Source organism: Cloeon dipterum, chromosome X (genome assembly GCF_949628265.1).
Source record: "Cloeon dipterum chromosome X, ieCloDipt1.1, whole genome shotgun sequence".
Taxonomy (NCBI): domain Eukaryota; kingdom Metazoa; phylum Arthropoda; class Insecta; order Ephemeroptera; family Baetidae; genus Cloeon; species Cloeon dipterum.
This window is the reverse complement of record NC_088790.1, coordinates 8,260,091-8,281,706: the sequence shown is the minus strand read 5'-3', so window position 1 is coordinate 8,281,706 and position 21,616 is coordinate 8,260,091. Positions and strand designations below refer to the sequence as shown.

The window sequence follows — 21,616 nt, the reverse complement described above, 5'->3', positions numbered from 1 at the left end:
TTCCCGCGCAGCAGCCGGTGTATTTCAACTGTGTAAACTGTCAGGACCTAACCGGAACATTTTTTACTCCCAATCGTTTTCCTAATTTGCGTTTCAAAATACGGTTGGAAAAAGTGCAAAATGTCGTACAAGAACATTTCGTACTCGGACAAGTACAACGATGACAAGTACGAATACAGGTAAGAATTCTAGTTTGATCGTTTTCATCACAAACGACAAACAAAAACTTAAGTGTGCAATCTAACGCATGGAGGAAGTATTTTGTTAAATATTAATGTCATACGTCTGTTGGTATATTCAATTAACTGACAATGAGTGACCCTCACATTAATTGAAATTCGTCTTCCAGGCATGTTGTCCTGCCTCGTGATATTGCCAAGTTGGTCCCGAAGACTCACCTAATGTCAGAGGAAGAATGGAGGGGTCTTGGCGTGCAGCAGAGCAAGGGATGGGTCCACTACATGTTTCACCAGCCAGGTGTGCAAATTTTACTGCATCTACAAATTTTTACTTAATCGTGTGCATAGCACCCGACTTGATTTGAATGAATTAATAATTTATTAAACGCAATTATGCGTGCAATATTAAGCCTACAATCGTCCGGACATAATATTATTATGTATCTATAAATACATATGGCAGACTCACCATTTTCGCCCAACTCACACTTCTCGCTAGGATAGGGATTAACATATAAAATCTTCCCATCAGAGCGAGAAGTGTGAGTGATCGGAAAGCGTGAGTCCCTCATCATACCAATTTTTAGATGTGCATACAACTCTTCTGAAGAGTACCTCCGCTGCTTCTCTTACACTACACACAAATAGATAATTCTTTCAGTTGAACATTTCAACCTACAATACTTTTCACACCGTTCACCACAAAATCTACATTTACGAATAAGGAAAAATTACACTTTTCACCACCCATATTTTATTATAAGAAGATGTGTGTATCCCGGCGGAAACTGTAACTTCTGCATGGTGATATCCATGGCATGCAAATCGAGTTAATACATTTCTATTCTCAAAATATGGTCCCCTCCAGTTGCCATTTACATAGACGACTTGATCTACTTCAACTTTTTTCAAATGAAAAGTTTCCAATCTGATGCTTAATTAAGAATTCCAAAATATATTATGGGACTCACGCTTTCTGATCACTCACACTTTTCGCCCTGATGGGAAGAATCAATGTTTCAGTCCTATGGGAAAAGTCACAGTTTTCGCCGCCGAGTTACAGTTTTCGCCACCCCTACTTTTTCATGGGATTCTCATAAGAACTGGCGAGATGTGTAACCCGGCAGAAACTGTAACCTGTCCATATCTTTGCGAGAAGTGCGAGTTGGGCAAAAAGTGTGAATATTCCATAAGAGCCGTGAACTCAATCGTTATTTCGATCCGGTCAAGCTTGAATAATTTTACATCAGTATTGTAATAACCAAATTAAAATAGTAGTTGTTGTTCGACTGTTAGTTTGCTAATAAGACGCTTTTTGTCGTTTCCACAGAACCCCACATTCTATTATTCAGAAGACAACTGAATTACGACCCAAACAACCCTGCGATGAACAACAATGTGAAAATTGAAGGAAAGAACATCAAGGCCTAATGAATTTTCAAATCTTCCTGCGCTACAAACCTGTGTTATACTATCTTAAGGCTCTCTTTCACCAGATCTGTATGTAAATATTAATTCTTGAGTAGCAATTAGTTGCATTTTAACGAGTATTAATTCGCACCACACTTTTAACTGCACAATTACCTATCTGATACCGACATAGGTGTTGGCTCTTATTCTTTTCGCAAATGATTACTACTTGTAGGATGCGTTAAAAGTAACAATTTCTTTTGTAGATTATCAATGTGAAGTTTATAATATGTTAAATGCTAAGAAATGCTGTAAGTAATAAATGATGCTAGTTTTTTTAAGGCATCGCGCGGTGATTTTATTGAAGACTCAAAATCATAATTAATGGTAGAAGAACACAAAACGATTTTTTAGTATTTCTCTAGCAAATTTTAGTTTGCAGCGACCCTTCGCGGTGGCAAAGTCATGTCGATGTCCACCTCTTGTTGCAGCCTTGGTGGCAGTTCTCGGTAAATCGATTCGGGAACGTTATCTAAAAATTTAAGCCCTCAGCAATTTGAATTATTCATTGCGAGATACCTTACTGTTGCAACGGTAGACCAAATCAGACCAAATAATCATCTCTTGCGAGAAGCAGAACACGCCCAGCCGTCCGCCCTTCAGGGATGAGTCGAACACGTTGCCTGAGTCGGCCACCATGTTTTCCCCCTCAAAAATGCGCAGTCGGATGAGTCCAATCTTGGGCCTGTGAAGTAGGAGCCACCTGTACGCCACCTTTTCCTTCCAGCCCACGTTCCTTGGATCCTTCCACAATAGTTTCACCTGTAAAATATTTTGGGCCAGTTCAGAGACTATTTCATAAATTTAAGCCATTCGAACCACGCACAGTTCTCGCTTGAATGAACAGTTTCAATTGATAGCACGTTCCAAAATTTTCATTCACAATCATTAATTGGATATAAAGATGAAAGTGTTCTGCGTAGGGAAGTCCAGGCCCTCCCTTGCACAAACTGCTAAAAATTACTGTACATAATGTGCTAATTTTATACGAGCTGCCTTGTTTGCTTTTAAGTTGTTGTGGAAAAAGGAAAATTCGCAAAGCTATGGCGCATTCATTCCCATTTTTCCTTCTTCGCTGTTTATTTTGTTCGACGAATATGTAAATTTTCATTGATTTTCTGACCAGTTAATGCAAAATCGGCAAAATCACTGAGATGGACAATCTCATATCCATATTAAAATTAGATTTGTTACGTAACTCCTAAAATGGAGACAACAAATTATCATGGAGGGTGGAAAAAAATGTATGAATCTAGACGGGGAAATAGAGTCAAACAAATAATAAATAATTTACAGCGAGTTTATGTTTAGTGCGCATTTTGGACTATTTACGTTCAGTTTTGCATGAAATATTTTAAATCATGATCATAGTGTCAGAACGCCTAGGAAATATAGTATTCGATTAATTGAAAATCCCGAGTCACCTTCATGCAGAATTTAAATATGCGTATGCAATATAATATCATAATGTGTACTAAAAGCGTTAGAGAGCTAGCGAAAAAGGTCCATCCATATTTGCAGCACAGAAGTTTATTTGTTCAATGGTTTGGAAAATGACCTGGTCCTCAGTGTCCCCGGTGTGCCAAAGGGAGTTCCGCAGCATTTGACCCGGGCCAGTGCTCGAGTGCACAAGTTTCAACTGAATTCCCGGCTCTGCTACCGCTCTGAATGGAGTGGCTTGCCAGTAGGTCTGCGTGTTCTTTTTCCACATGACAGTGTAGAATTTCTGGTTGTCTTGATAGCTTAAAACAGAAAGAAATTCCGTCAAGTTACAAATGAAAATAAAATTAAAGATTCTACAAAACTTGGATTTATAATCAGAAAATGGACGTACACAAAATTTTACGATTTTAATCCGAATTCTAACAATAAAGCTTTTCTAATTTAATAATTCAATTTAATGCTAAATTGAAAATTTGGAGCTATCCAGAATGATGTATGAAAATCCATGTATTTAATTTTGGGTTTAAATTTAACTTCGTAGATACTTTTCTCTATTTAAGTTAAAATTAAATTTGCATCGGGTTTTTCGTGATGCCGTAGGCCTACCTAAATATAAACCCAACGTAATCGTCATCAATTTCCGTGTCGACAAAGAAGGTACCCTCAAAATCGACTCCGCCAAACGCAGCATAGCCTTAGGAATGAATTGTAATTAATTTGTATCTTAAATGAGCTGCCAAGCTCACCGACTGCCAGTCCGGGATCGCTGTTCATCATCTGCACAATTTCCGCGCCTTTGTTGAAAATCACCCAGTTGGGATCGATTTGTGAATCGCCCTCGGGGTCGAGCACCACGGTTTGGTACGTTCTGCATCAAATTGGTTAAAATTCGCGAGCGAAATTTCCTTGTTGCCATACCTAAAGTCAGTTGAGTGTATTTTCGAGTTGTTTGGGCAGTTGTCCAGGTAATTGGGAACGTCGTCGCCATCGAAGTCGTCCTGGCACAAATCACCAACGCCATTACCTACGAAAAGAAAGAGACGTCTGTCAAGCATGAACTTATTGGAGGCAAGAAACAGGAAAGGCAATTTTCAGCACAGATTTTTTTCGTATATGTTCACTATTCGATTTTGCGATTGAGAAGTGGCGTGGAAACTGCGTTCCATCCAGCTATTTTTATCTCCATGAAAATATAGCTTGGCTTTCAGGGTTGCATTTTCTACCAACCGTTTTATTGTTACTCAAATTTCCACACGAAATGTAAAAAATTAAAAGTATTAATTATAATTTATTAAGAGTGATTTATAAACATTTTGAAACAATTCCTCGCCTTAATAATTTCTACATATTTCTAGCTAGCTATTTTACAAAAAATAATAATTTTGCGGGAAATTTATAAAAATTTGAAAACACTAGGACTTTAAATCGTTACTCAAGGAAAAAAGTTTTGATACGCACGGTCGAGATCCTCCTGGCCCGGATTGTACATCAGAGGGCAGTTGTCGCGGAGATCGGGGATGCTATCGTTGTCGTCATCCGTGTCGCACTCGTCTCCCTTGCCGTCGTTGTCGGTGTCCAGTTGGTCGCTGTTCGCCACGCGGGGGCAGTTGTCCTTGTCGTCGTGAATGCCGTCCCTGGGTGCCGCAAAATGCACAAAAGCGATCGTTAATCACCACTCACATCAGATGTCACGAGACGTGCGTGCGTCAATCGCGCCTTTTGAAAAGGGGTGAAATGCGTCTCAGAAAGAGAGATGACAAGTAATGCCAATCACGAATTACGCAGCTGGGTCTCGCAACGGCTGAGTGCAGATTTAGCCTCTGCTTTGACCGCGAGTGTGACAGGTGGATGGTCTTTTGCTGAATTTGCAGTGGCGCTCGTTTAGAGGAAAATCGTGCTGTGCGCCCTAACGTTGAAAGCCCAGTCGTGGAGTGGGAAATTGTAATGCGATTCCTCGTTTATTGCAGATTAAAAAAGGGGCTGACGGAGAAATTTAGGATTGTGTTTCTGGGAAAGATCTTTGGACAGTTTTATAAATTGTTATATACTTGGGTTATCATTTGTGACCAAAAAATACAAAATAAATAAATTTCTGTCGGTAAATTTCAAGAATATAAACCTAAAATTTCTGTGAATCTGATCGTTTGCTCATTGAAATATTTTGGTTAAATCGATTTAACTTGCATGTTTAATACTCATTTGATATTTTAAGAACGATTTGAAGCTCATAAAAAACGTTCAATTTCCCTGTCCTATCAATAAATAATGTGCCGAGCACTATCTCCGCCACATTAGTAAATCACCTGTCTCTATCCTGACTGCTTTCGCACGCGTCGCCCACCAAGTCGCTGTCGCTGTCCGACTGATCTGGGTTTGGCACTGACGGGCAGTTGTCACAAGCGTCGCCGACGCCGTCGCGGTCCTGATCCTGCTGGTCGCGGTTCGCCTTCTTCGGGCAGTTGTCTTGCTGGTTTGGAATACCTGCTCGCAAAAATTAATGATGATCGATCGATTGCATTTTGGATTTCGTGGCTTTATGTACCATCGTTGTCTATATCAGGGTCGCATGCGTCACCCAAGCCGTCTTTGTCGGTGTCCTCTTGATCGACGTTGATCACCATTGGACAGTTGTCGCACGCGTCGCCCTGTCGGTCTTCGCCATCAGGGTCCGAGTCTTCTTGCCCAGGGTTGTGAACCAGAGGGCAGTTGTCCTGTTCAATTCGGTTCAAAATGAATAATGTTTTCCAATCATCTAGGATTATTGATTTTGATTAAGGAATAGGGAGTAAGACACGCCAGATCGTAAAATGTGACCAAACGTTAAACGAGTGTGTGAGTGCAATATTTTTTATTTCTGCTATAAAAAGTCTATAACTGCTATGGGTTCAGCAGGAGAGTCATGTATTAGTCCTTAATACATATAGCTTTTGATAAATTGGACCAAACGTTATGTGTTGCTTTTTAGGTAACTAAAGACCCATTTTTATTACTATAGGAAAATTTAATCTGAGAAAAAAATTGATTATCCTCTGCATTTTAATTCTATTTAATTAAACTGCATTCCTATTCACTATTTTAAAGGTAAGCGCACTGCTTTCTCGAGTGTTTTAAAAGAAAATGGAATGAAACTTAATCAGCTTTTCGCTTTCGAGATAGATCTTGCAAATTCTAATTTTCTCATCAAGATTTCATTTTTATTATAATTTGATGTGAACGTAGCAACAATGTAATGCTATGAATGCACTCTGGTTATTCGATATTAGAATTAAACTAATTTCAAAACGTAACAACAATGGAATGGACTGCACGATGCTATGGTAGTAATTATTTTACGATTAAGGATTTACGATGAAATAGAAACCAACACTCTTCAGTAACAAGGTCGCTGGTTTCAATTAATCGCGAGGAAGCATTAATGAAATTGTTACGTTCTATGAAGTGTGCATCATATATTGAAATAATTCGCTCTCAACTCAAAGCAGTGAATAATTCAACACGACTGCTACGGTGAACAGGCAAAAGCCAGTTTGCAATCTAGCTGACGTAAGAATGGAGTAGTTGTGAAAGCAATATGTGTGCTCTTGACACTCCATAAAAAGGAAAAGGAGGAAATTCCGCTAGCATCCCTTCTTACCGGGTTGTTGAGAATGCCATCATTATCTGCGTCAGCATCGCACGCGTCTCCAATACGGTCGCCGTCCGCGTCCTCTTGCCCGGAATTAGGCACGTTGACGCAGTTGTCCTATGGGCCAGATAAATCATCACATGCGGGCGAAATTGTTTTCTGCCGCGGCACACGCACCTTTTTGCACTTGGGGTCGGCGCAGCCTAGATCGCGATCCGGCCATCTGTCTAAATCGCTGTCCGGGCCGCACACCCTGCCGTCGCCAGCCCAACCGACTTTGCACTGGAAACGAACGACGCAGAGAATGCTATGCTTTTATTAGGGTTTTAGGTGGAAAATAAAAAAAATCAGGTGACGCAACACAAAAAAGTTCGTTTTTCGATCATTCACAAGGAAAGGAGAAACTTATTTTAATTTTATCAGTTTTTTTACAAAATTAGCTCTTAAAGTTTGATTTCAAGTTTCAAGGGTCTATATTACATTTAGAAACGCTATTTATGTTTTCAAAGAGATTGACCCGCTCCTATACAAAAGCAGGTACGCTCTGTGCATTTCATTATAAAGTTTTAGCTCTCCTTGAGTGCGAGTGAATAATTTTCCGTCTTTGCAGACCGTGCTTATAATTAGCAAAACTTGGGCACTGAATGTGTGAATGACGAATACAGAAATAGGACCTACTCTGCAAGAGAACGAATTTGTGCCGTGGAATCGAACGCACTCGGCGTTTTCGTGGCAAACGGTGCCGTCCATGCACATGCCTGGCGTGTTGTGGCAACCCATGGTCTGGTTGCCGATGAATCCTCGGTTGCAAGGGCCGCACCTGAATGAACCCTGCAAATAATACATTTCAATTAAATTTCAAGGAATTTCGGATGCTAAAAGATCTCGCAGATTTATTTTTAAATTTTGAATAAATACAGGAAACGCTGATTTAATTTATTGAACCGAATAGCAGACAGTGTTCGTAACATTTCGCATTTTTTGGGTAGCCTCACTGCCTTACAAGAACTTGTTTTTTCATAAGGAGCGGGAGATTTTTCTGTAATTTTGCGCGTTTAACGATCTATACAAGAAATAAACATTAACACCCATAAAAGTTTAACCATTTAAAAAATTACAATATTAATTTGGAAGCCTTAATTAAAATAATACAAGCGGATTGAATGATGGATAAAAGTTTCAAACTTCTTGTCTTTTTTTCAAAATCTCTTTTTAATTTTTAATTTCAGTTTGGGAAAAATCTATTACTCCTGATAGTTTATAACAACAAGTTTATTTTCTCGAAAAAGGTCAGAATCGAATTGAACAATTCTTGAACCCTGCCTAGCAGTTGAACTCAATTCACGAGCAGCATCCGCGACTGGTTTGACAATTTTAAACTTTAAATAAAATGATGTCGTGCAAGGCACCCACCTCAGAGTTTATGCACTGGGAATTGGGCACGCAGCCGCCGTTCCTGCCGTCGGCGCACTCATCGATGTCGTGGCACTGCTGCCGCACCCTCCTGGCATCTTCCAAGCCCACGCCCTGCACACCGGAGCTGCCGGTGAATCCAGTCGGGCAAGGATCGCACCTGAATCCAGGGCTCAAGTTTTGGCAGCGCACGCGGGGGTCACACGGCCGCGCCAGTTCGCACTAGAATCACGCAAAACAATTACGAATGAAATAATTAACAAAATATTAATACACGACATGGATATCACTGTTCACTGCTCGTTTTTGCTTTGACTGCATGAGACAGGGTGAAATTATTATTATCACAGTTAAGGATGTGATGGAAGTTAATTGGTTTATCACAGAATTTGCACTCACTTGCGCAGCATATTTGCTAAACAATTATCAGAGATTTTCCTCAATGTAGCTTCGTGATTTCCTCGCTGATAATTACATTTAACAAGTTGTGCGTGTGCTTTTCAACCAGTCATGCGTGTTGCTTAATTGCTTAAAATACACAAATAATTTCGTTGAGCCATGCTAAAATTTTGAGGCTGTACACAAATACGGCAAATATTATACTACATATATCCACTAAAATCGTTCTATGCTGTTCATATTTTCGGTGTAATTATAAAAACATTTTAGCTCGAAAAGGAATAGTGAAAATCACAATACTGAGAGGCGGGATGTTAATTAAATTGCTTCAGCAAATATTGTTCACTCAGTTTGATTTACAAGTGGCTATTTTTGTTTAGTCCCGAGGGTAGGTTTTTGCTTGTAGTCAGCAACGCAGCACAGCAAACTCTATTTAACTGTATACAAAATGGATACAAATAATTGAATTTGATTACGTAACAGCCATCAAAGATATACCCAAACAGAATTCTTAAATCTAACGAAAGTCAATACAGCTCAAATGAAGACCAGAGACACAATGAAAAATCCTTTCAGTGCGGATCAAAGGAAAATCAATATTCACGGAATAATTTCGTCACTTTTATGTGTTTTGTGCATAGGAAACGTATTTAGTAGCCCGCCTTGCTTTTATTTTGTTTACCCATATCCTTCGATCTTATTGTGACAATAAGACCTTGATGCGGAAAGTCAACACATTGCAAATGGCATGCGAGAATCCCGCTGTGATTTGCGCCAGCTTCTTGCGCAACGCCAGCACTTCGTGTTGATTTTCTGTTTAAGCTCTGTCTGTAAAGGGACTGCAAACATTCGCTTCGAATCCTCCAAATAGAAGCACCACGCTTGAGTAAATTACAAAATCCACACCAAACGTGTTTCCTCGTTGGCTAAAAATTTATGAAACGGGTCAATTTCTCGGTTGTAGAGGTATTCAAAACACAAATTTGAGCTCCTAAATAAATATTTTACTAACCTGTATCAAAAGTTGCGCCGAGAGTAATTCTGAAAATATAATTTTCATTTCGCTTTTGTCTAAATTATGGTTTATGAAAATTGACACGGAGCATTTTGTAATTCATTTCTCATTTCATACAAGAGTGACAAAGAGAAAATGTTACTTTGTTGTAAATTAGGGTAACAGGTGCTTCGTTCTAAATTCTAATTTGAATGTGCTGAATGAAACACAAAGAGCGTCGGAGTGCATATAGTTCAGACACTTCAAAAGCCTCTTTGTTAATCAGAGAACTCATGCTTGTGTGCGCAGTTAATTTGCACTAAATTACAGTGCGCAGCAAAATAGTAGACAAAGTAAATGTTTTTGTCTCTTTGAGTTAAAATACGTTATTAGGAGAGAAATTTGTGCTTTTGTGATTTGCAAGTCAAATGACACACGTTAAAAGGGATTATCCTTGTCGAAAACTACTTTGCGGTAATCCAAAGTCCATAAGGGAGCCAATGAACATCAACTATTAGTAATTCTATGCAATAATGCAAACTCGATAGACTGCTGCGGTTCCTTTCCCCTCAACCGGGAAATTATCATGTGTTGCCGATGACGGGCGTTTCATTTGGTTTGAAGATAAAAATATTATGCAACCTGCGAAGCTCCCATGTCAAGCGGTTGCCTACGAACGTATTCATGTTTGCACTGCTATTTCTGCAAATGAAGCACAATAGCTGCGTAATACGGTTGGTGAATGGAAATAATGTCACTTTATTTATAGAACTTAGACGATTTATATCGAGAAAGCGGCGTGGTATCGGTAACTCCTGGTGTTTTTTGGTTGTGTAACTCAATTTATAGCTAAAATAAATAGCATATTTATTATATATGTGCCTAAAATAATTGCATATTAAATTTTCAAGATTTGTATCATATAGCTCATGCATCTTTTTTTAACCTCTGCAAAGCACAGGACTATGAGCTCACCCGGGTCCCAATAACACCGCCGAGTGGATAGCATGGGGCTGAGTGGCCGCAGAAAGGAGCTTAGGCCCAGTTTGGCCATCTTTTTGCCTCCCCGAACTGAGGTCTTTTATTGAAATGCCAGGCATTTATCCCTAAAAACACTAAAAGGTGCGAAATCCAGCGAGTGGTGAATCGGCGACGGTTCGCCTCCCAATTGAGCTATTTGGACATTTCGAGTAACAGTGATCTACCTTTAGCCATCGCTGACATTAGCAGTGGAATAATTCGTTATTTTGCAGATCTATTTTTTTGCGGTTATTTGCAGGGTTTTTGCGGCTAGTTTCTCCCGGGCTTTTGCAAACAAATTTTGCAGCTTTTGAATTTTTTTTCTCTTGCCAACTTTTATACAAGGCAAAATTTTAATGGAATTTGTTATAGATAATTTTTTTTAAAAAATCATTTAAAAATGCCAAACGCTGTGAACTACAGATTTTCAGATACCGTTTAACATATAAGTGTTAATGGTAAAATTAGTCTATTCCGATTCCTTTATTTATTAAGTGCAATAAACCGCATGAAAACGCTGCACTGCAGGTTTGGGAAACTCCCCAGGAGATTTCCAGCCCTAGACAATAGGCAGCCCATTGCCTCGATATTGTGAAGATGAACGCCTTAAAAATGAGAGCCAACGTGCTGGTTTGAGCTTATCGATTTGATACAATTTTCTAATTCAATCTACATCCAATATCCTAGTTTTTCACATTAATTAGCTGTCAAAGATAAAATCATTCGCTGCATGATTCAATAAGCAATTAAAGCGTGCTTACCTCATTGATGTCCTGGCAGTTGCGTCCATCCCTGCTCTCGCTGCCTTGCGGACAGGGCTGACAGCGGTAGTAAGGCGGCTGCTCGGAGCTCTCGCACCGGACGCCCTGCGGACACGGGTTCTGCTCACAAGCGTTGCGAGGCTTACACCTGACGCCGTCGCCGACGTGCGTCGGCGGGCATGGGCCACACTGGAAGCCGTCCACCGTGTCGAAGCAGCGCACGCCCGCGAAGCACGGCCTGTCCTCGCACGTCTGTCCAGGCCGGCACTGGCGTCCGTCACCCACGTAGCCGCGCGGACACCGACCGCACACCGGCCCGCCCTCCGTGTCCTGACACTGGGCGCCCGGGTAGCACGGCGGCGGGTTGTCACTGCACATGGGCCGTCGCGGCGGGGGAGCTGCAAATCAGGTTGTGGACAGAAAGGATGAGAAAACTTTTGTGCTGAAGAACATCATTGATGGGAAGGAAATAAGGGTCATCAATAAATTGGTAGAATTTACTGGTGTGCCAATTTCATTTCCATAAATTTTGCGGAAGCCCCTAAAAGCTACCCCGCTTATCCGCAAAAAACTTCAAGAAACCGCACCAACTTTCCCATTACGTGATTAACTAGAATGTGAAATTCAATATTCTGGAAATTAACGTTTTTCTGGCACTCTACTAGAGGCGTTTTCACAAGATTTCATAACTTATTTGGTTCTCTTTTTGCTCGTGCTCAGAAATTAGTGCAGCCGATTGTTTTCTATATCACCTATTAATTTAACAATTTATATTATGATACCATGCAAGAATATTTTTTCTTTGGAAGTTTCTTTTTACGATGCCACCAATCATAAAATTAATTCATCGCAGAGTATAGCCATTTTGGATTTTCTTGTTATATTTTTTCTGCACGCGATTTATTTTTCTATAACTCTCTAGCTTAGAGATACTAGTCAATTTCCTAGAATACAGGAGCGTGGCTTATCGCACACATGCTGACTCCAATTGTATGTATTTCCGCTTGTGTTTGTTTGTTTGCCTAACATCATCGATTCAATTTAACGTGTATGTTTATGTTGTTAGCTATCAAAATTATATTTGCTCACTCTTGTTGAGAATATTGAGAGTAAATTTTGAGCTCCGATACGAAGGTACTACAAACCTCATGCCATGTTTGGAGTTGCTAAAATACGAATCTGGGATAATTCTCCTTGTTATTTCTCTTATTTGAGTGGAATTGACAAATTATAGTAGTCAATATAAATCTCTTAAAAATTTAGCGACAGCAAAAAGTATATGAAATCCTTCCGATTGGATGTTTGAAATATACACGTGTATTTTCATTCATTCCATTTATTGACTAGCTAGCTGTTCCTCGTAAAAGTTCAAATAAATTAATATTATTAATGATTTCCGACTGAAAGTGATTAAGCTTGAATTACAAAAGGAAGAAAACTTTATCACTGTTCGATTCCTTTAAAAGAAAATTGACAGAGTGAGTTCCGAGCTCAAGGAAGTTTTCAAACTTCATGCCTAATTGGCGTTGATAGGGAAGGAAGAGAGCATCTTAAACTCGTTAGAGATTTCTTTGTTGGAAAGTTGTGCGCCAACCTCTTCTCCTCTTGTGAACTCGCGATGTGGTTGTGGTGGCTCGAATCGTTAATTAATTTGAATCGGAGGCATTCGTGGCCAACAATTTGCAAGTCAAATTTGTATATTCTTCTTGGGCTATTCCTGGAGAGAATAGCATCCTGGTCTTAGGGTATTCGCCTTTAAATAAAAGACTGATTTTCAAAATCAAAATAGTCGCTTTATTTTGTCGGGTTAATTATCCATAAGACATCAGGATGTTATTCTCCCAAGGATCGGACTACTCACTACATTTACTACAAAATTAATGCTTTTGAAGCCCGAAAGAATAAAAAAATGCAATCAACTGGTGAAAATCCCTGAAGTTAGAAATCAATATTCTTTGCTTGCGTTTTTCGTTTTTCGTGACTCCCGATTCAGTACCTACCTGCGTGACACATCTCACAATTCTCGAGCACTTCCCTCAAACTTCTCATTTCATTGGTCTGAAACAGAAGGATAAATTGGATTTAATTGTGCCTTAACGATGTTAAACTTGGAGCGAAGCGCTATCCCCTTGATAGAGAAGTAGGCTATTTATTCTGTTAAGTGTTGAGATGAGAAACTAGAGTACTCACTTGTTGCACGGATTCGTCTTTGAGAGACTTGACGGTGTTGATCAGTTCCAACAGCGCTTTCACGAGCAGCGACTCTAATAAAATTGCACAAGTTAAATTTAATTAAAGACGAATCCATTGATAACAGAGGGTAGATGACTAACCTTTTTCTTCAATTTCATGCATCAACGGAATGTCTCCTGAAATTGAGAATAAATATCAATCTCATAACATTCAAATACTCTGTGCTTCACAATTAGTGAAAAATTAAAACTATGTTTAGGAATATTTTATTGTGAGTCTTAGATACTTGTGTATAATAAATCCAAAAAACTGTAAAACGTAGTAAATTACCCCTTCTGTAAGTGTAGACACTGTTTCCTGGTGGTACCTCGTCCGCTTGCATTTTGTCCAAATGATGTGGTGAGGTGCAATGCATTTCTGAAAGAACACTTCCAACCGTAGTTTTGGTGTGAATCGCCATTTTGAATCGTTTGTCTCGAGTCTGAAACCATAAATTTGAGAATCGTTTTAATATTTTGATCATTTTTCAGGTTTACAATTTTAATTTGATGCATCTTCCTCTTTTTAATTTGTTGAAAATCATAATCTGGATCTGATTATATTTTATTCGCTTTTAGAATCGTCCAACAAAACGTGGGATTTTGTGTTTTCATAAAAATACACTGCAGGTTTGGTTAGTCTGTGTAAAATTCATCAAAGGTGGTTTGTATTTTAAATGTACAAAGCTTTCCAGCAGCTCGCGGGAAGCCTCTAGATTAAAAATTTTCAGAACCAAAAACATACAAAATGTTGTTTTATAAAGTAATGTAGCGCGTCGGCGCAAAAATGTTGTTTTGATGTGGAATGAATTAGTTTAAATCCGGAGGGTGACTATGTTAAACGCATTCAAAGAAATTAAGCTCGATTGTGGAGAATTACACCCAGCCCGCTTGTTTGTGATGCGAACAGAAATGCTATTTCGGCGTTGATTTAGCAGATATGAAATGAGTGTCAGCTGTTCTCGGAAAAGCTGCGAGAACACAGCTTATTAGAGGTCTGAGAATACAAACAAAGTTATACCATCCTACGCATAACTCAAGAGTCTCTTTGAATTCAAGTTCCACAAGCTACCAAGCGGTGCCATAATCCAGCATTGTTTTCACAGATAAGATCAAGGCTTTATGAATACAATACGCACGAGAATGGTTTCCACACAACAACAAATTCTACATTCCAGAGACTCGTTGTTCTGGGATCAATCTAACTATAAAATATTCCTAAATAGTTTTAATCCTTTTTAGTAGAAAATTTTGAATTGTTCCAAACTGACCACAAATTAAATAGCTTATTTTAAAGAGTGCTGCTTGGATTTTGAATTTAAGGCAGTCTGATGTTGTCAGTGTAAAATAGTAGTACCTTGAAACTGGAATTGAGTCACGATTATTCAATGCCAGTTATGCAAGTTTCAAACCGGCTCCTCGGGCAGGAACAGTTCATTCATGCGCCTTTTTACTCCCACGTGAAGAATGCTGAGAGTATATTCTTCGTCGATAAAGGGCAAACATACCACTCGTTATGATTCTAAAAACATTAAATGGCTGTTTCAAAACTGCCAGCGGAAACAAAGCTTTGATAGCACTTTGCGAGTTTCTCGTTTTCTTTCCCAGTTTCGTAGCTGACTGAGTTATTACTGAGTAGGTGTCGCTTTCTATTCCAATTAACTTCCAAATGACGATGAAGCGGAGGTGGAGGAGACCCTTCTATGTAATTTGGTCCTTCGTGTTTTCCGCCAGTTATCCCCATTTCATTTCTTTGTTGGAGACAATCTTGCAATAAGAGAGAGAAAATAGGTGGCACGTGAGGAGGAAGAATCGCTCGCTTGCTAGCGATCGAGTACATAGCGCTCTGCAGAAAAAAATGAGCCAACTGGTCTCTCCTAATTTGGCCCGAGACGTCGGACCTACGCACCCGGCCGCCGCAGCCAACGGCGCGTGGACTAGCTGGACGAGAAAAAGGCTGCGTGCCTCCGACCGAGAAGACTTACACATTTCTACGTAAATTGAATTTCTCTCAAACCATCTGCTACATGAATTCTGCCGACGAGGAAATCTATAAGCCCTACCGCGTCGTCTTTTGATTGCTCACTGCTTCCATTTGTGCGACGACAATAAGCCCAACTGCAATCAATTACATTGGGCTTGATTAAACAATGAAACATTTCTCTCGAAAATGGAGAGAACTCATTGCTTTTCCGCGTTTAATGGAACTTTTCCTGTCTCTAAATCAATAAAATTCAGGCCGACGGTGGACGTGCAAATTATATAGCGACTCAGTCTCTGCCAATGAGATTTGCTTCCTGCTGGATTTCCTGTTCTGGATATTTAATAACATGATGGCTTACCAGCGCTTGAAGAACTTAAAGGCTACTGAAATTGAGCCACAGTCCTTCCACACACCTGATTGATTAGAAAATTTGAAGGAAACCTATATATTTTATTGACTTGTATATTTTTCACAAGACCCACTACATCAATTCCAGAATTGAATTTGCGCAAGTGATGGTTGTTTTCAAATGCAGTGAATTATGATATTCATAAACAAACTTTGACAGTGGTTAAATAAACTGTAATAAAAAAATCAAAAGCTGCACAAGTGAAAATTTGCTCTCTATTTCTATCTACATGTCTGCTTTTCAGTTTTTGTGTTCTGCAACAATCATTTAAAAATTTACAGTGCGATTGTCATCCGCAAGCAACTATTTAGTATGACAATTTTTCATCCTTCATCCCTGGGGAACACGCGGTGACAACTTCATAAAAAATTCAAAGAGCTGTCTTTCGTAACACGTTTGACTGAACAAAGGCTGTGCGCGGCGATCCGCTTTGTTAACCACACGTATTCCACGCCAATCAAGCTCCTGATGGTGTGGCCCTGGGGACGGCCCACTATTAGTGAAAATGGGCTAAGTGTTTCCCTTTGAGGGAAATTTCGCGGTCAGCGCCGCTGCGTCGTACTCAATTAGGCTCTGGTTTTACCATTTGTTGAGGTGCCGAAAGAGAAAGAAGAAAACTCACCACGTGTAGGCGCTTGGAGCGCTCGAACATATGGCCGACGGTGCGAGGGATGGCAATGGAGCCGACCTTGTGGCAGTCAACAAACAGGGTCAACGGGCCATTGACCTGCACGTCCAGCACCACCGACTTGATGATGGCGTCGTCATTCAAATGCTGCGATGCTGCAAATCTGCTCGTCACGCTGTCGTCGCCGCCGGTCCACGTCTCCACCAGCACTGCAACGAAAAACGAAAAAGCGTCACCCATCAGCTTTGTGTCACATTCACGGAAACTCGCCCGCACGAAGCTTATTGTGTGTCAATCGAACATCTTTATGAAAGGGGAAATGGTTTTCGCACCTCTTTCTTGCTTTTTCTGTTTGGATAAACATTTTCACAGAGCATTTACCTATTTTTATTTATTTTTTTCCCATTTTCGAGGATCGGGAAGGGCGCGCACTGTACTAGCACGAATGCTGAAACCCGGGACCCAATAACACCGCGTACTGATAACATGGGCGCACCAGGCCGCACAGGGACCCAGCCCACTGAAGGGCCACTTGCCTCCGCACCGAGGACATTCGTCTCGTGATGCCAAATCACGCATACTGGAAAGGTGCAAACCAGCAAGGTAGCGAGTTTGCCTAGAGCTATGTAGCCGGCAGGGAGGCTTTCCAGATCCAGCAACCAGCTACCGGCTGCGCAACGCATGCTGCGTAACTTCGGTGATCTAACGATAAGCGGTGCGCCCAGACTTGCTACACCCTAGTTTTTTAAGAAACTAATGATTCTATTTTTGACATCAGTTGCAAAGAAACAATAATTTAAACACACGTTATGCACGAAGTTTCTGGCATTCAAAATCTCCCTCCTATATCTTCAATAATTTCGTGGCATTAATTATCTTTTTTGATATTTTTTCACGCTGCACGCATCAATGCACAAAATATTAATTATTTCAAGCAACTATCAATGATGAAAAATGTATTTTAACGTCTCTACCCTTTCCTGGAAGCTCTCTCTCTCTCTCTCTCTCTCTCTCTCTCTCTCTCTCTCTCTCTCTCTCTCTCTCTCTCTCTCTCTCTCTCTCTCTCTCTCTCTCTCTCTCTCTCTCTCTCTCTCTCTCTCTCTCTCTCTCTCTCTCTCTCTCTCTCTCTCTCTCTCTCTCTCTCTCTCTCTCAAGCAAATCCCCTGTGCCATAAATTGAAAAATCCAAATTAATTTGCTGGGCGAAAGATGGAAGGGTCCGATTACGAAAGTTCGCCTGGCAAATGAGCAGATCGAGGAGCAGCTGCTCCCAATCAGAGCGCCTTTTGTCGGTGAGAACAATTTCTGAGAGGGAAAATATCTCGCACACAATAGGCAACGTGAAAAACTTACCGCACAGGGCTCAACATTCAAAACAAAAAGGCCTAAACGAACAGGGATTTCGTACCTTCATCCCCTTCAATCCCGGTTACTAATTGGGCTTTACAGCTGCCGGCTTTTGTTTTTGTTTATGAATTCCTTGCAGCACGCGGTGGTTTTAATCCTTTTCTCCCAAAATAGAGACAAGGAGAGCGTCCCACGGGACAATTTTGTCACCGGCAGGAGAGTGTTATTTATTATTCGGTGAGGCATGACTTAGCTTGGCTGCTTTCATTGGGCGTTAAAGAGGAGCTATTTTCACCCACGCACTCCGCGTGAGCACGCATTTCTTTTTCCACCGACTGATCAGCAGCCGCAGAAGTTGGACTCAACTGAGGAGGAAACTGCCGCTGGCTCTCTTGGATTTTATTACATTTTAGCTAAAAGGATTTGCTAAGAAAAAAATAAAAGTAATCACTCAATGCCTCCAGGACACATGTGCCGCTGGCTTTTTGCAATAGATCCGCCGAACTTGTTGCTTTCAGATACATCGAATGGGTTTTAAAGAAGAATAAGCCGCTCATTAAACGACAAGCGTAAAATTCTCGGAAACATACTCAACGAATCAGGCCAGTAAAGAGATAAAATCAGTCTCGTGTTGTTGCAGAAGCGTGCTGCACACGGTGGTTATTATTAAATTAAAAGCTGTGTGGCATTGTATAAAGACACACCCTTGACTCACATTTCTAGTCTAGTTTTGACGAAAAAATCCATAATAATACTGAACCCTATGAAGCAAAAAAGAGAATGTCAACTGCATTTTTTTATCTAAATAACAAGCTCTGACAATGAGTCCTTTTTGTATTTTCCCACGCGATTTGGTGCATAAATTGATCGGTGGAAAAATTCATTATCACAATAGCATCTGACAAAGTACGAGGACAGTGCCAATGCCATCAGAATTGATTTTCACGTCAAATTAAACAGCCTTGTAAATCAGAATAAATGGGTTTCCTGCCCAATAATGAGATTCAGACGCTTCCTCATAAATTTCGATGTGAGGCAGGTATTATCTGGTATGTAATTCAAAAATATTTTCGATTGAATGAATTTTACACAGTCTGCAAGCCAACACGCAAGGCGAAGACACGGCTGTATATTTTCATTTTTACGGGAGAAAACGTGAATTTTGCCGCAGCGCACTGATCAGATATTCGAGTGGGCCTCGATTCAAGGGCGACACTCACGCCTCTGCGGCCCACCAGGCCCTAAAAGGGCACCGACAGAAGCGAGCCCCACCTGCCATCGTCTGCTTTCCTTTCGTTCGCATTCATAATATCACACACAACGAAGCGCGTGCTGACAAATTTCGACACATCCCAGGCGAAATCGTCACTTCATGCAGTGATAATCATGCTGGGGGAAGATGTTTTTGGCGTGAGGGTGTCGCAGCAAGGGACCTTTCCTTTGTCGCACTTGCTGAATTCGTTACTCTGCATAATAAAGGGAGAGCACGCTCAATTCTGCCAAAATGCAAAGTTATTCGCGACTATCTCTCTATTTCCTGGTCCTACACGTCTCTTTCAACATCTTTGAAGCTGTCAAAATATTTAAAGTGAAAACAACTGATGTTTTGAATAATCACATCAGAATTAAATGAATAGAATGAGAAACTTATTTAGAATTAATTGAGATTTTGTTCTTCTACCTTTTTATTCAACGGATTTTTCAATCTGAAATTGATTACAGCTGCTTGTAATCTTTGTTAATATCATGGAAACTTTACATTTTGAAATCTAAAAATTGAAATTTTTAAGAAACCAATTAACATCCAATATTAAACACGAACAAGTTGAATTATGGAGTTTTCAATACCACTTTATCTCAATTTCAGAACGTTCTCAACCATTTTTTGCAGAAAAAAAGTGAAAAATCGTAAAAATGTTACGTTTACCTCATCAAAAACGCATCAGGACAAGAAAAAAACGTGCAAAGAAGAGCCTCGGCGGTATTATCAAGTATGTATATACAGAGAAGAGTTTTTAAGATCAATAATACAGCAGCGTACAGCAGAGCTCTCAAATTTCATCCTCAATATGCATGCCGCACAGCCCTATACCGCCCCATTCTTCATTTTTCATGCAAAAATTATTTTCAGCCCTCCTTTTTTGTTGGTTACCAGAGCATTATCCCTTCCCTGCGTTGCTCCGGTGATGGAAGTCCCGAGTTTTTTTTCATTTACCCACCTTGCTTGGAGTGTCTGTCCAAGAGCAGCGTCATTTTTTGGTCGGAGCCCGAAAAGACGAGAGCGAACAGGGGCTCCTGTTGACGGTGCTTTGGAGCCGATTTGCGTGGCTCCAGGTGCTTCAAGCTGATGACGAACGACTCCCCCTGCACAGCTTCCTCCAGTCTCTTTGTCATGCCTGTGACAATCATTAATTGACATTAGTATCGGCAAAATGCAGAATGTTTGATCTCAACGTTCAGAGGTAAAATTAATTGACACCCTTGCAGCTTTAGCTAATCTATTATTTCGATCCATGAAATTTATTCCAGCGCTGTGTCAGTTTCTTTTAACAAGTAATTGAAGCTCTATTAAGCTTATTTTCACTCTCTAGTGGACAACAACAGCTGCCCAGACAAAATTTGATGCAGCGTAACCGAAAATTGGAGCAAAATAATTGATCTCAATCGACCTTTGATGTCGGACGAATGAAAACAATTTAACTGGTAAAATTTGGGCTCGTATATATTTCTTAAATAATCCGTTTGCTACATCCAGCTTAGGAGCAAACAAATTAGGTTTAAATTAAAGAGTAAACTTAGACTAATTTATTGGAATTAATTATATGCAAATGAAGAGAAAATTACAATTCATTATTTTATTCCGTGAAGTTATGAAAAAGCTTGATTATTCAAGAGAAGTTGCCATCTAACTAATTTACAATGAATCTGTATTCCTCAAGTGCACGAGATGAAGCAATATAACATTTCTCCCTGAATAAAGTATTCTCTGAATGAGTGTGTTTGAGCAATATTTCTAGGAAGCTGTTTTTTCCGCCATAGAAAGGATAGCAAGCAAATTGGAATTGTAGGAATGCGCTGAAATTGAGTTAATTTATATGCGGGAATCTACTGGTGCGTATAAGTTCGTGGAATTCAACTTTAACTACACCATTTCTCATATCAAAGTGTTTTGTTTTGTGAAATATTATTCATGGGATTGAGCTCAAACTAATGAGCGCGAACAAAAAAATTCAACTGCTCAAATTATCGGGATTTTCATGCACATTATTTTTTATTTTTAAACGCTCTTGTGGATAAAAAAAATTAATTTTTGATAGATGCCAATGAAAGCAAAAGCACACAAAGTTGTCTTCATTTTTCATTTGAAATTAAATGCAGCTTTCTCGGTTTATGGCAAAACTGCATTTATTTTCAACTGACATAAAATCAATTTAAATCCTCAGTAAATGAACAGTCAAAATATGATTAATGACTAATATTAACTATTTAGATTAGATTAACTTGAGTGTTCTAGGTTTAATGGTTTCTCACCGTCGTCGACGCTCATGGTGGCGACAAGCCCCGCCTGGAGGGCGAGCAGTGCGGGGAACAGCGTAAGGGGATGCATGGCTCGCTGTCCGATTAGAGCGTCCCAGAGGATCAGCTCTTGGCAGCTCGGCCGGCGCACAGCGATTAAACCTCGACGCTTGTTCACTTTTCGGACCCCTTCCAATT

General features: G+C 40.1%; 2 protein-coding genes across 2 annotated transcripts; one reads left to right on the top strand and one right to left on the bottom strand.

Annotated features, from left to right (window-relative positions):
* The first annotated feature begins 3 nt into the window (after positions 1 to 3).
* LOC135946855 (cyclin-dependent kinases regulatory subunit 1-like) lies at positions 4 to 1,934 on the top strand. The gene is made up of 3 exons (XM_065495285.1): positions 4 to 179; positions 350 to 477; positions 1,510 to 1,934. Exons 1-3 carry the CDS (start codon positions 121 to 123, stop codon positions 1,608 to 1,610), a joined length of 288 nt encoding a protein of 95 aa, XP_065351357.1. The 5' UTR covers positions 4 to 120; the 3' UTR covers positions 1,611 to 1,934.
* Positions 1,922 to 21,595, bottom strand: Tsp (Thrombospondin). The gene is made up of 21 exons (XM_065495279.1): positions 21,434 to 21,595; positions 20,122 to 20,298; positions 16,551 to 16,765; positions 13,828 to 13,978; positions 13,638 to 13,673; positions 13,495 to 13,568; positions 13,305 to 13,362; positions 11,305 to 11,702; positions 8,131 to 8,352; positions 7,396 to 7,548; positions 6,895 to 6,999; positions 6,727 to 6,834; positions 5,635 to 5,803; positions 5,396 to 5,573; positions 4,551 to 4,726; positions 4,011 to 4,116; positions 3,839 to 3,960; positions 3,699 to 3,786; positions 3,208 to 3,391; positions 2,174 to 2,411; positions 1,922 to 2,121 (listed from the first exon to the last, which is right to left on the bottom strand). The coding sequence occupies exons 1-21, from the start codon at positions 21,507 to 21,509 to the stop codon at positions 2,021 to 2,023; spliced, it is 3,135 nt and encodes a 1,044-aa protein (XP_065351351.1). The 5' UTR covers positions 21,510 to 21,595; the 3' UTR covers positions 1,922 to 2,020.
* Positions 21,596 to 21,616: the final 21 nt, after the last annotated feature.

Bases quoted from the DNA above. Each gene is read 5' to 3' on its own strand.
- LOC135946855 (XM_065495285.1), top strand. From the start codon at position 121: ATGTCGTACAAGAACATTTCGTACTCGGACAAGTACAACGATGACAAG. The intron at 180-349 runs GTAAGAATTCTA...TTCGTCTTCCAG, and splicing joins GATGACAAGTACGAATACAG to GCATGTTGTCCTGCCTCGTG. The intron at 478-1,509 runs GTGTGCAAATTT...TCGTTTCCACAG, and splicing joins CTACATGTTTCACCAGCCAG to AACCCCACATTCTATTATTC.
- Tsp (XM_065495279.1), bottom strand. From the start codon at position 21,509: ATGCATCCCCTTACGCTGTTCCCCGCACTGCTCGCCCTCCAGGCGGGG. The intron at 13,363-13,494 runs GTGAGTACTCTA...CTTCTGTTTCAG, and splicing joins AAGACGAATCCGTGCAACAA to ACCAATGAAATGAGAAGTTT. The intron at 11,703-13,304 runs GTAGGTACTGAA...CCTGATTTGCAG, and splicing joins TTGTGAGATGTGTCACGCAG to CTCCCCCGCCGCGACGGCCC.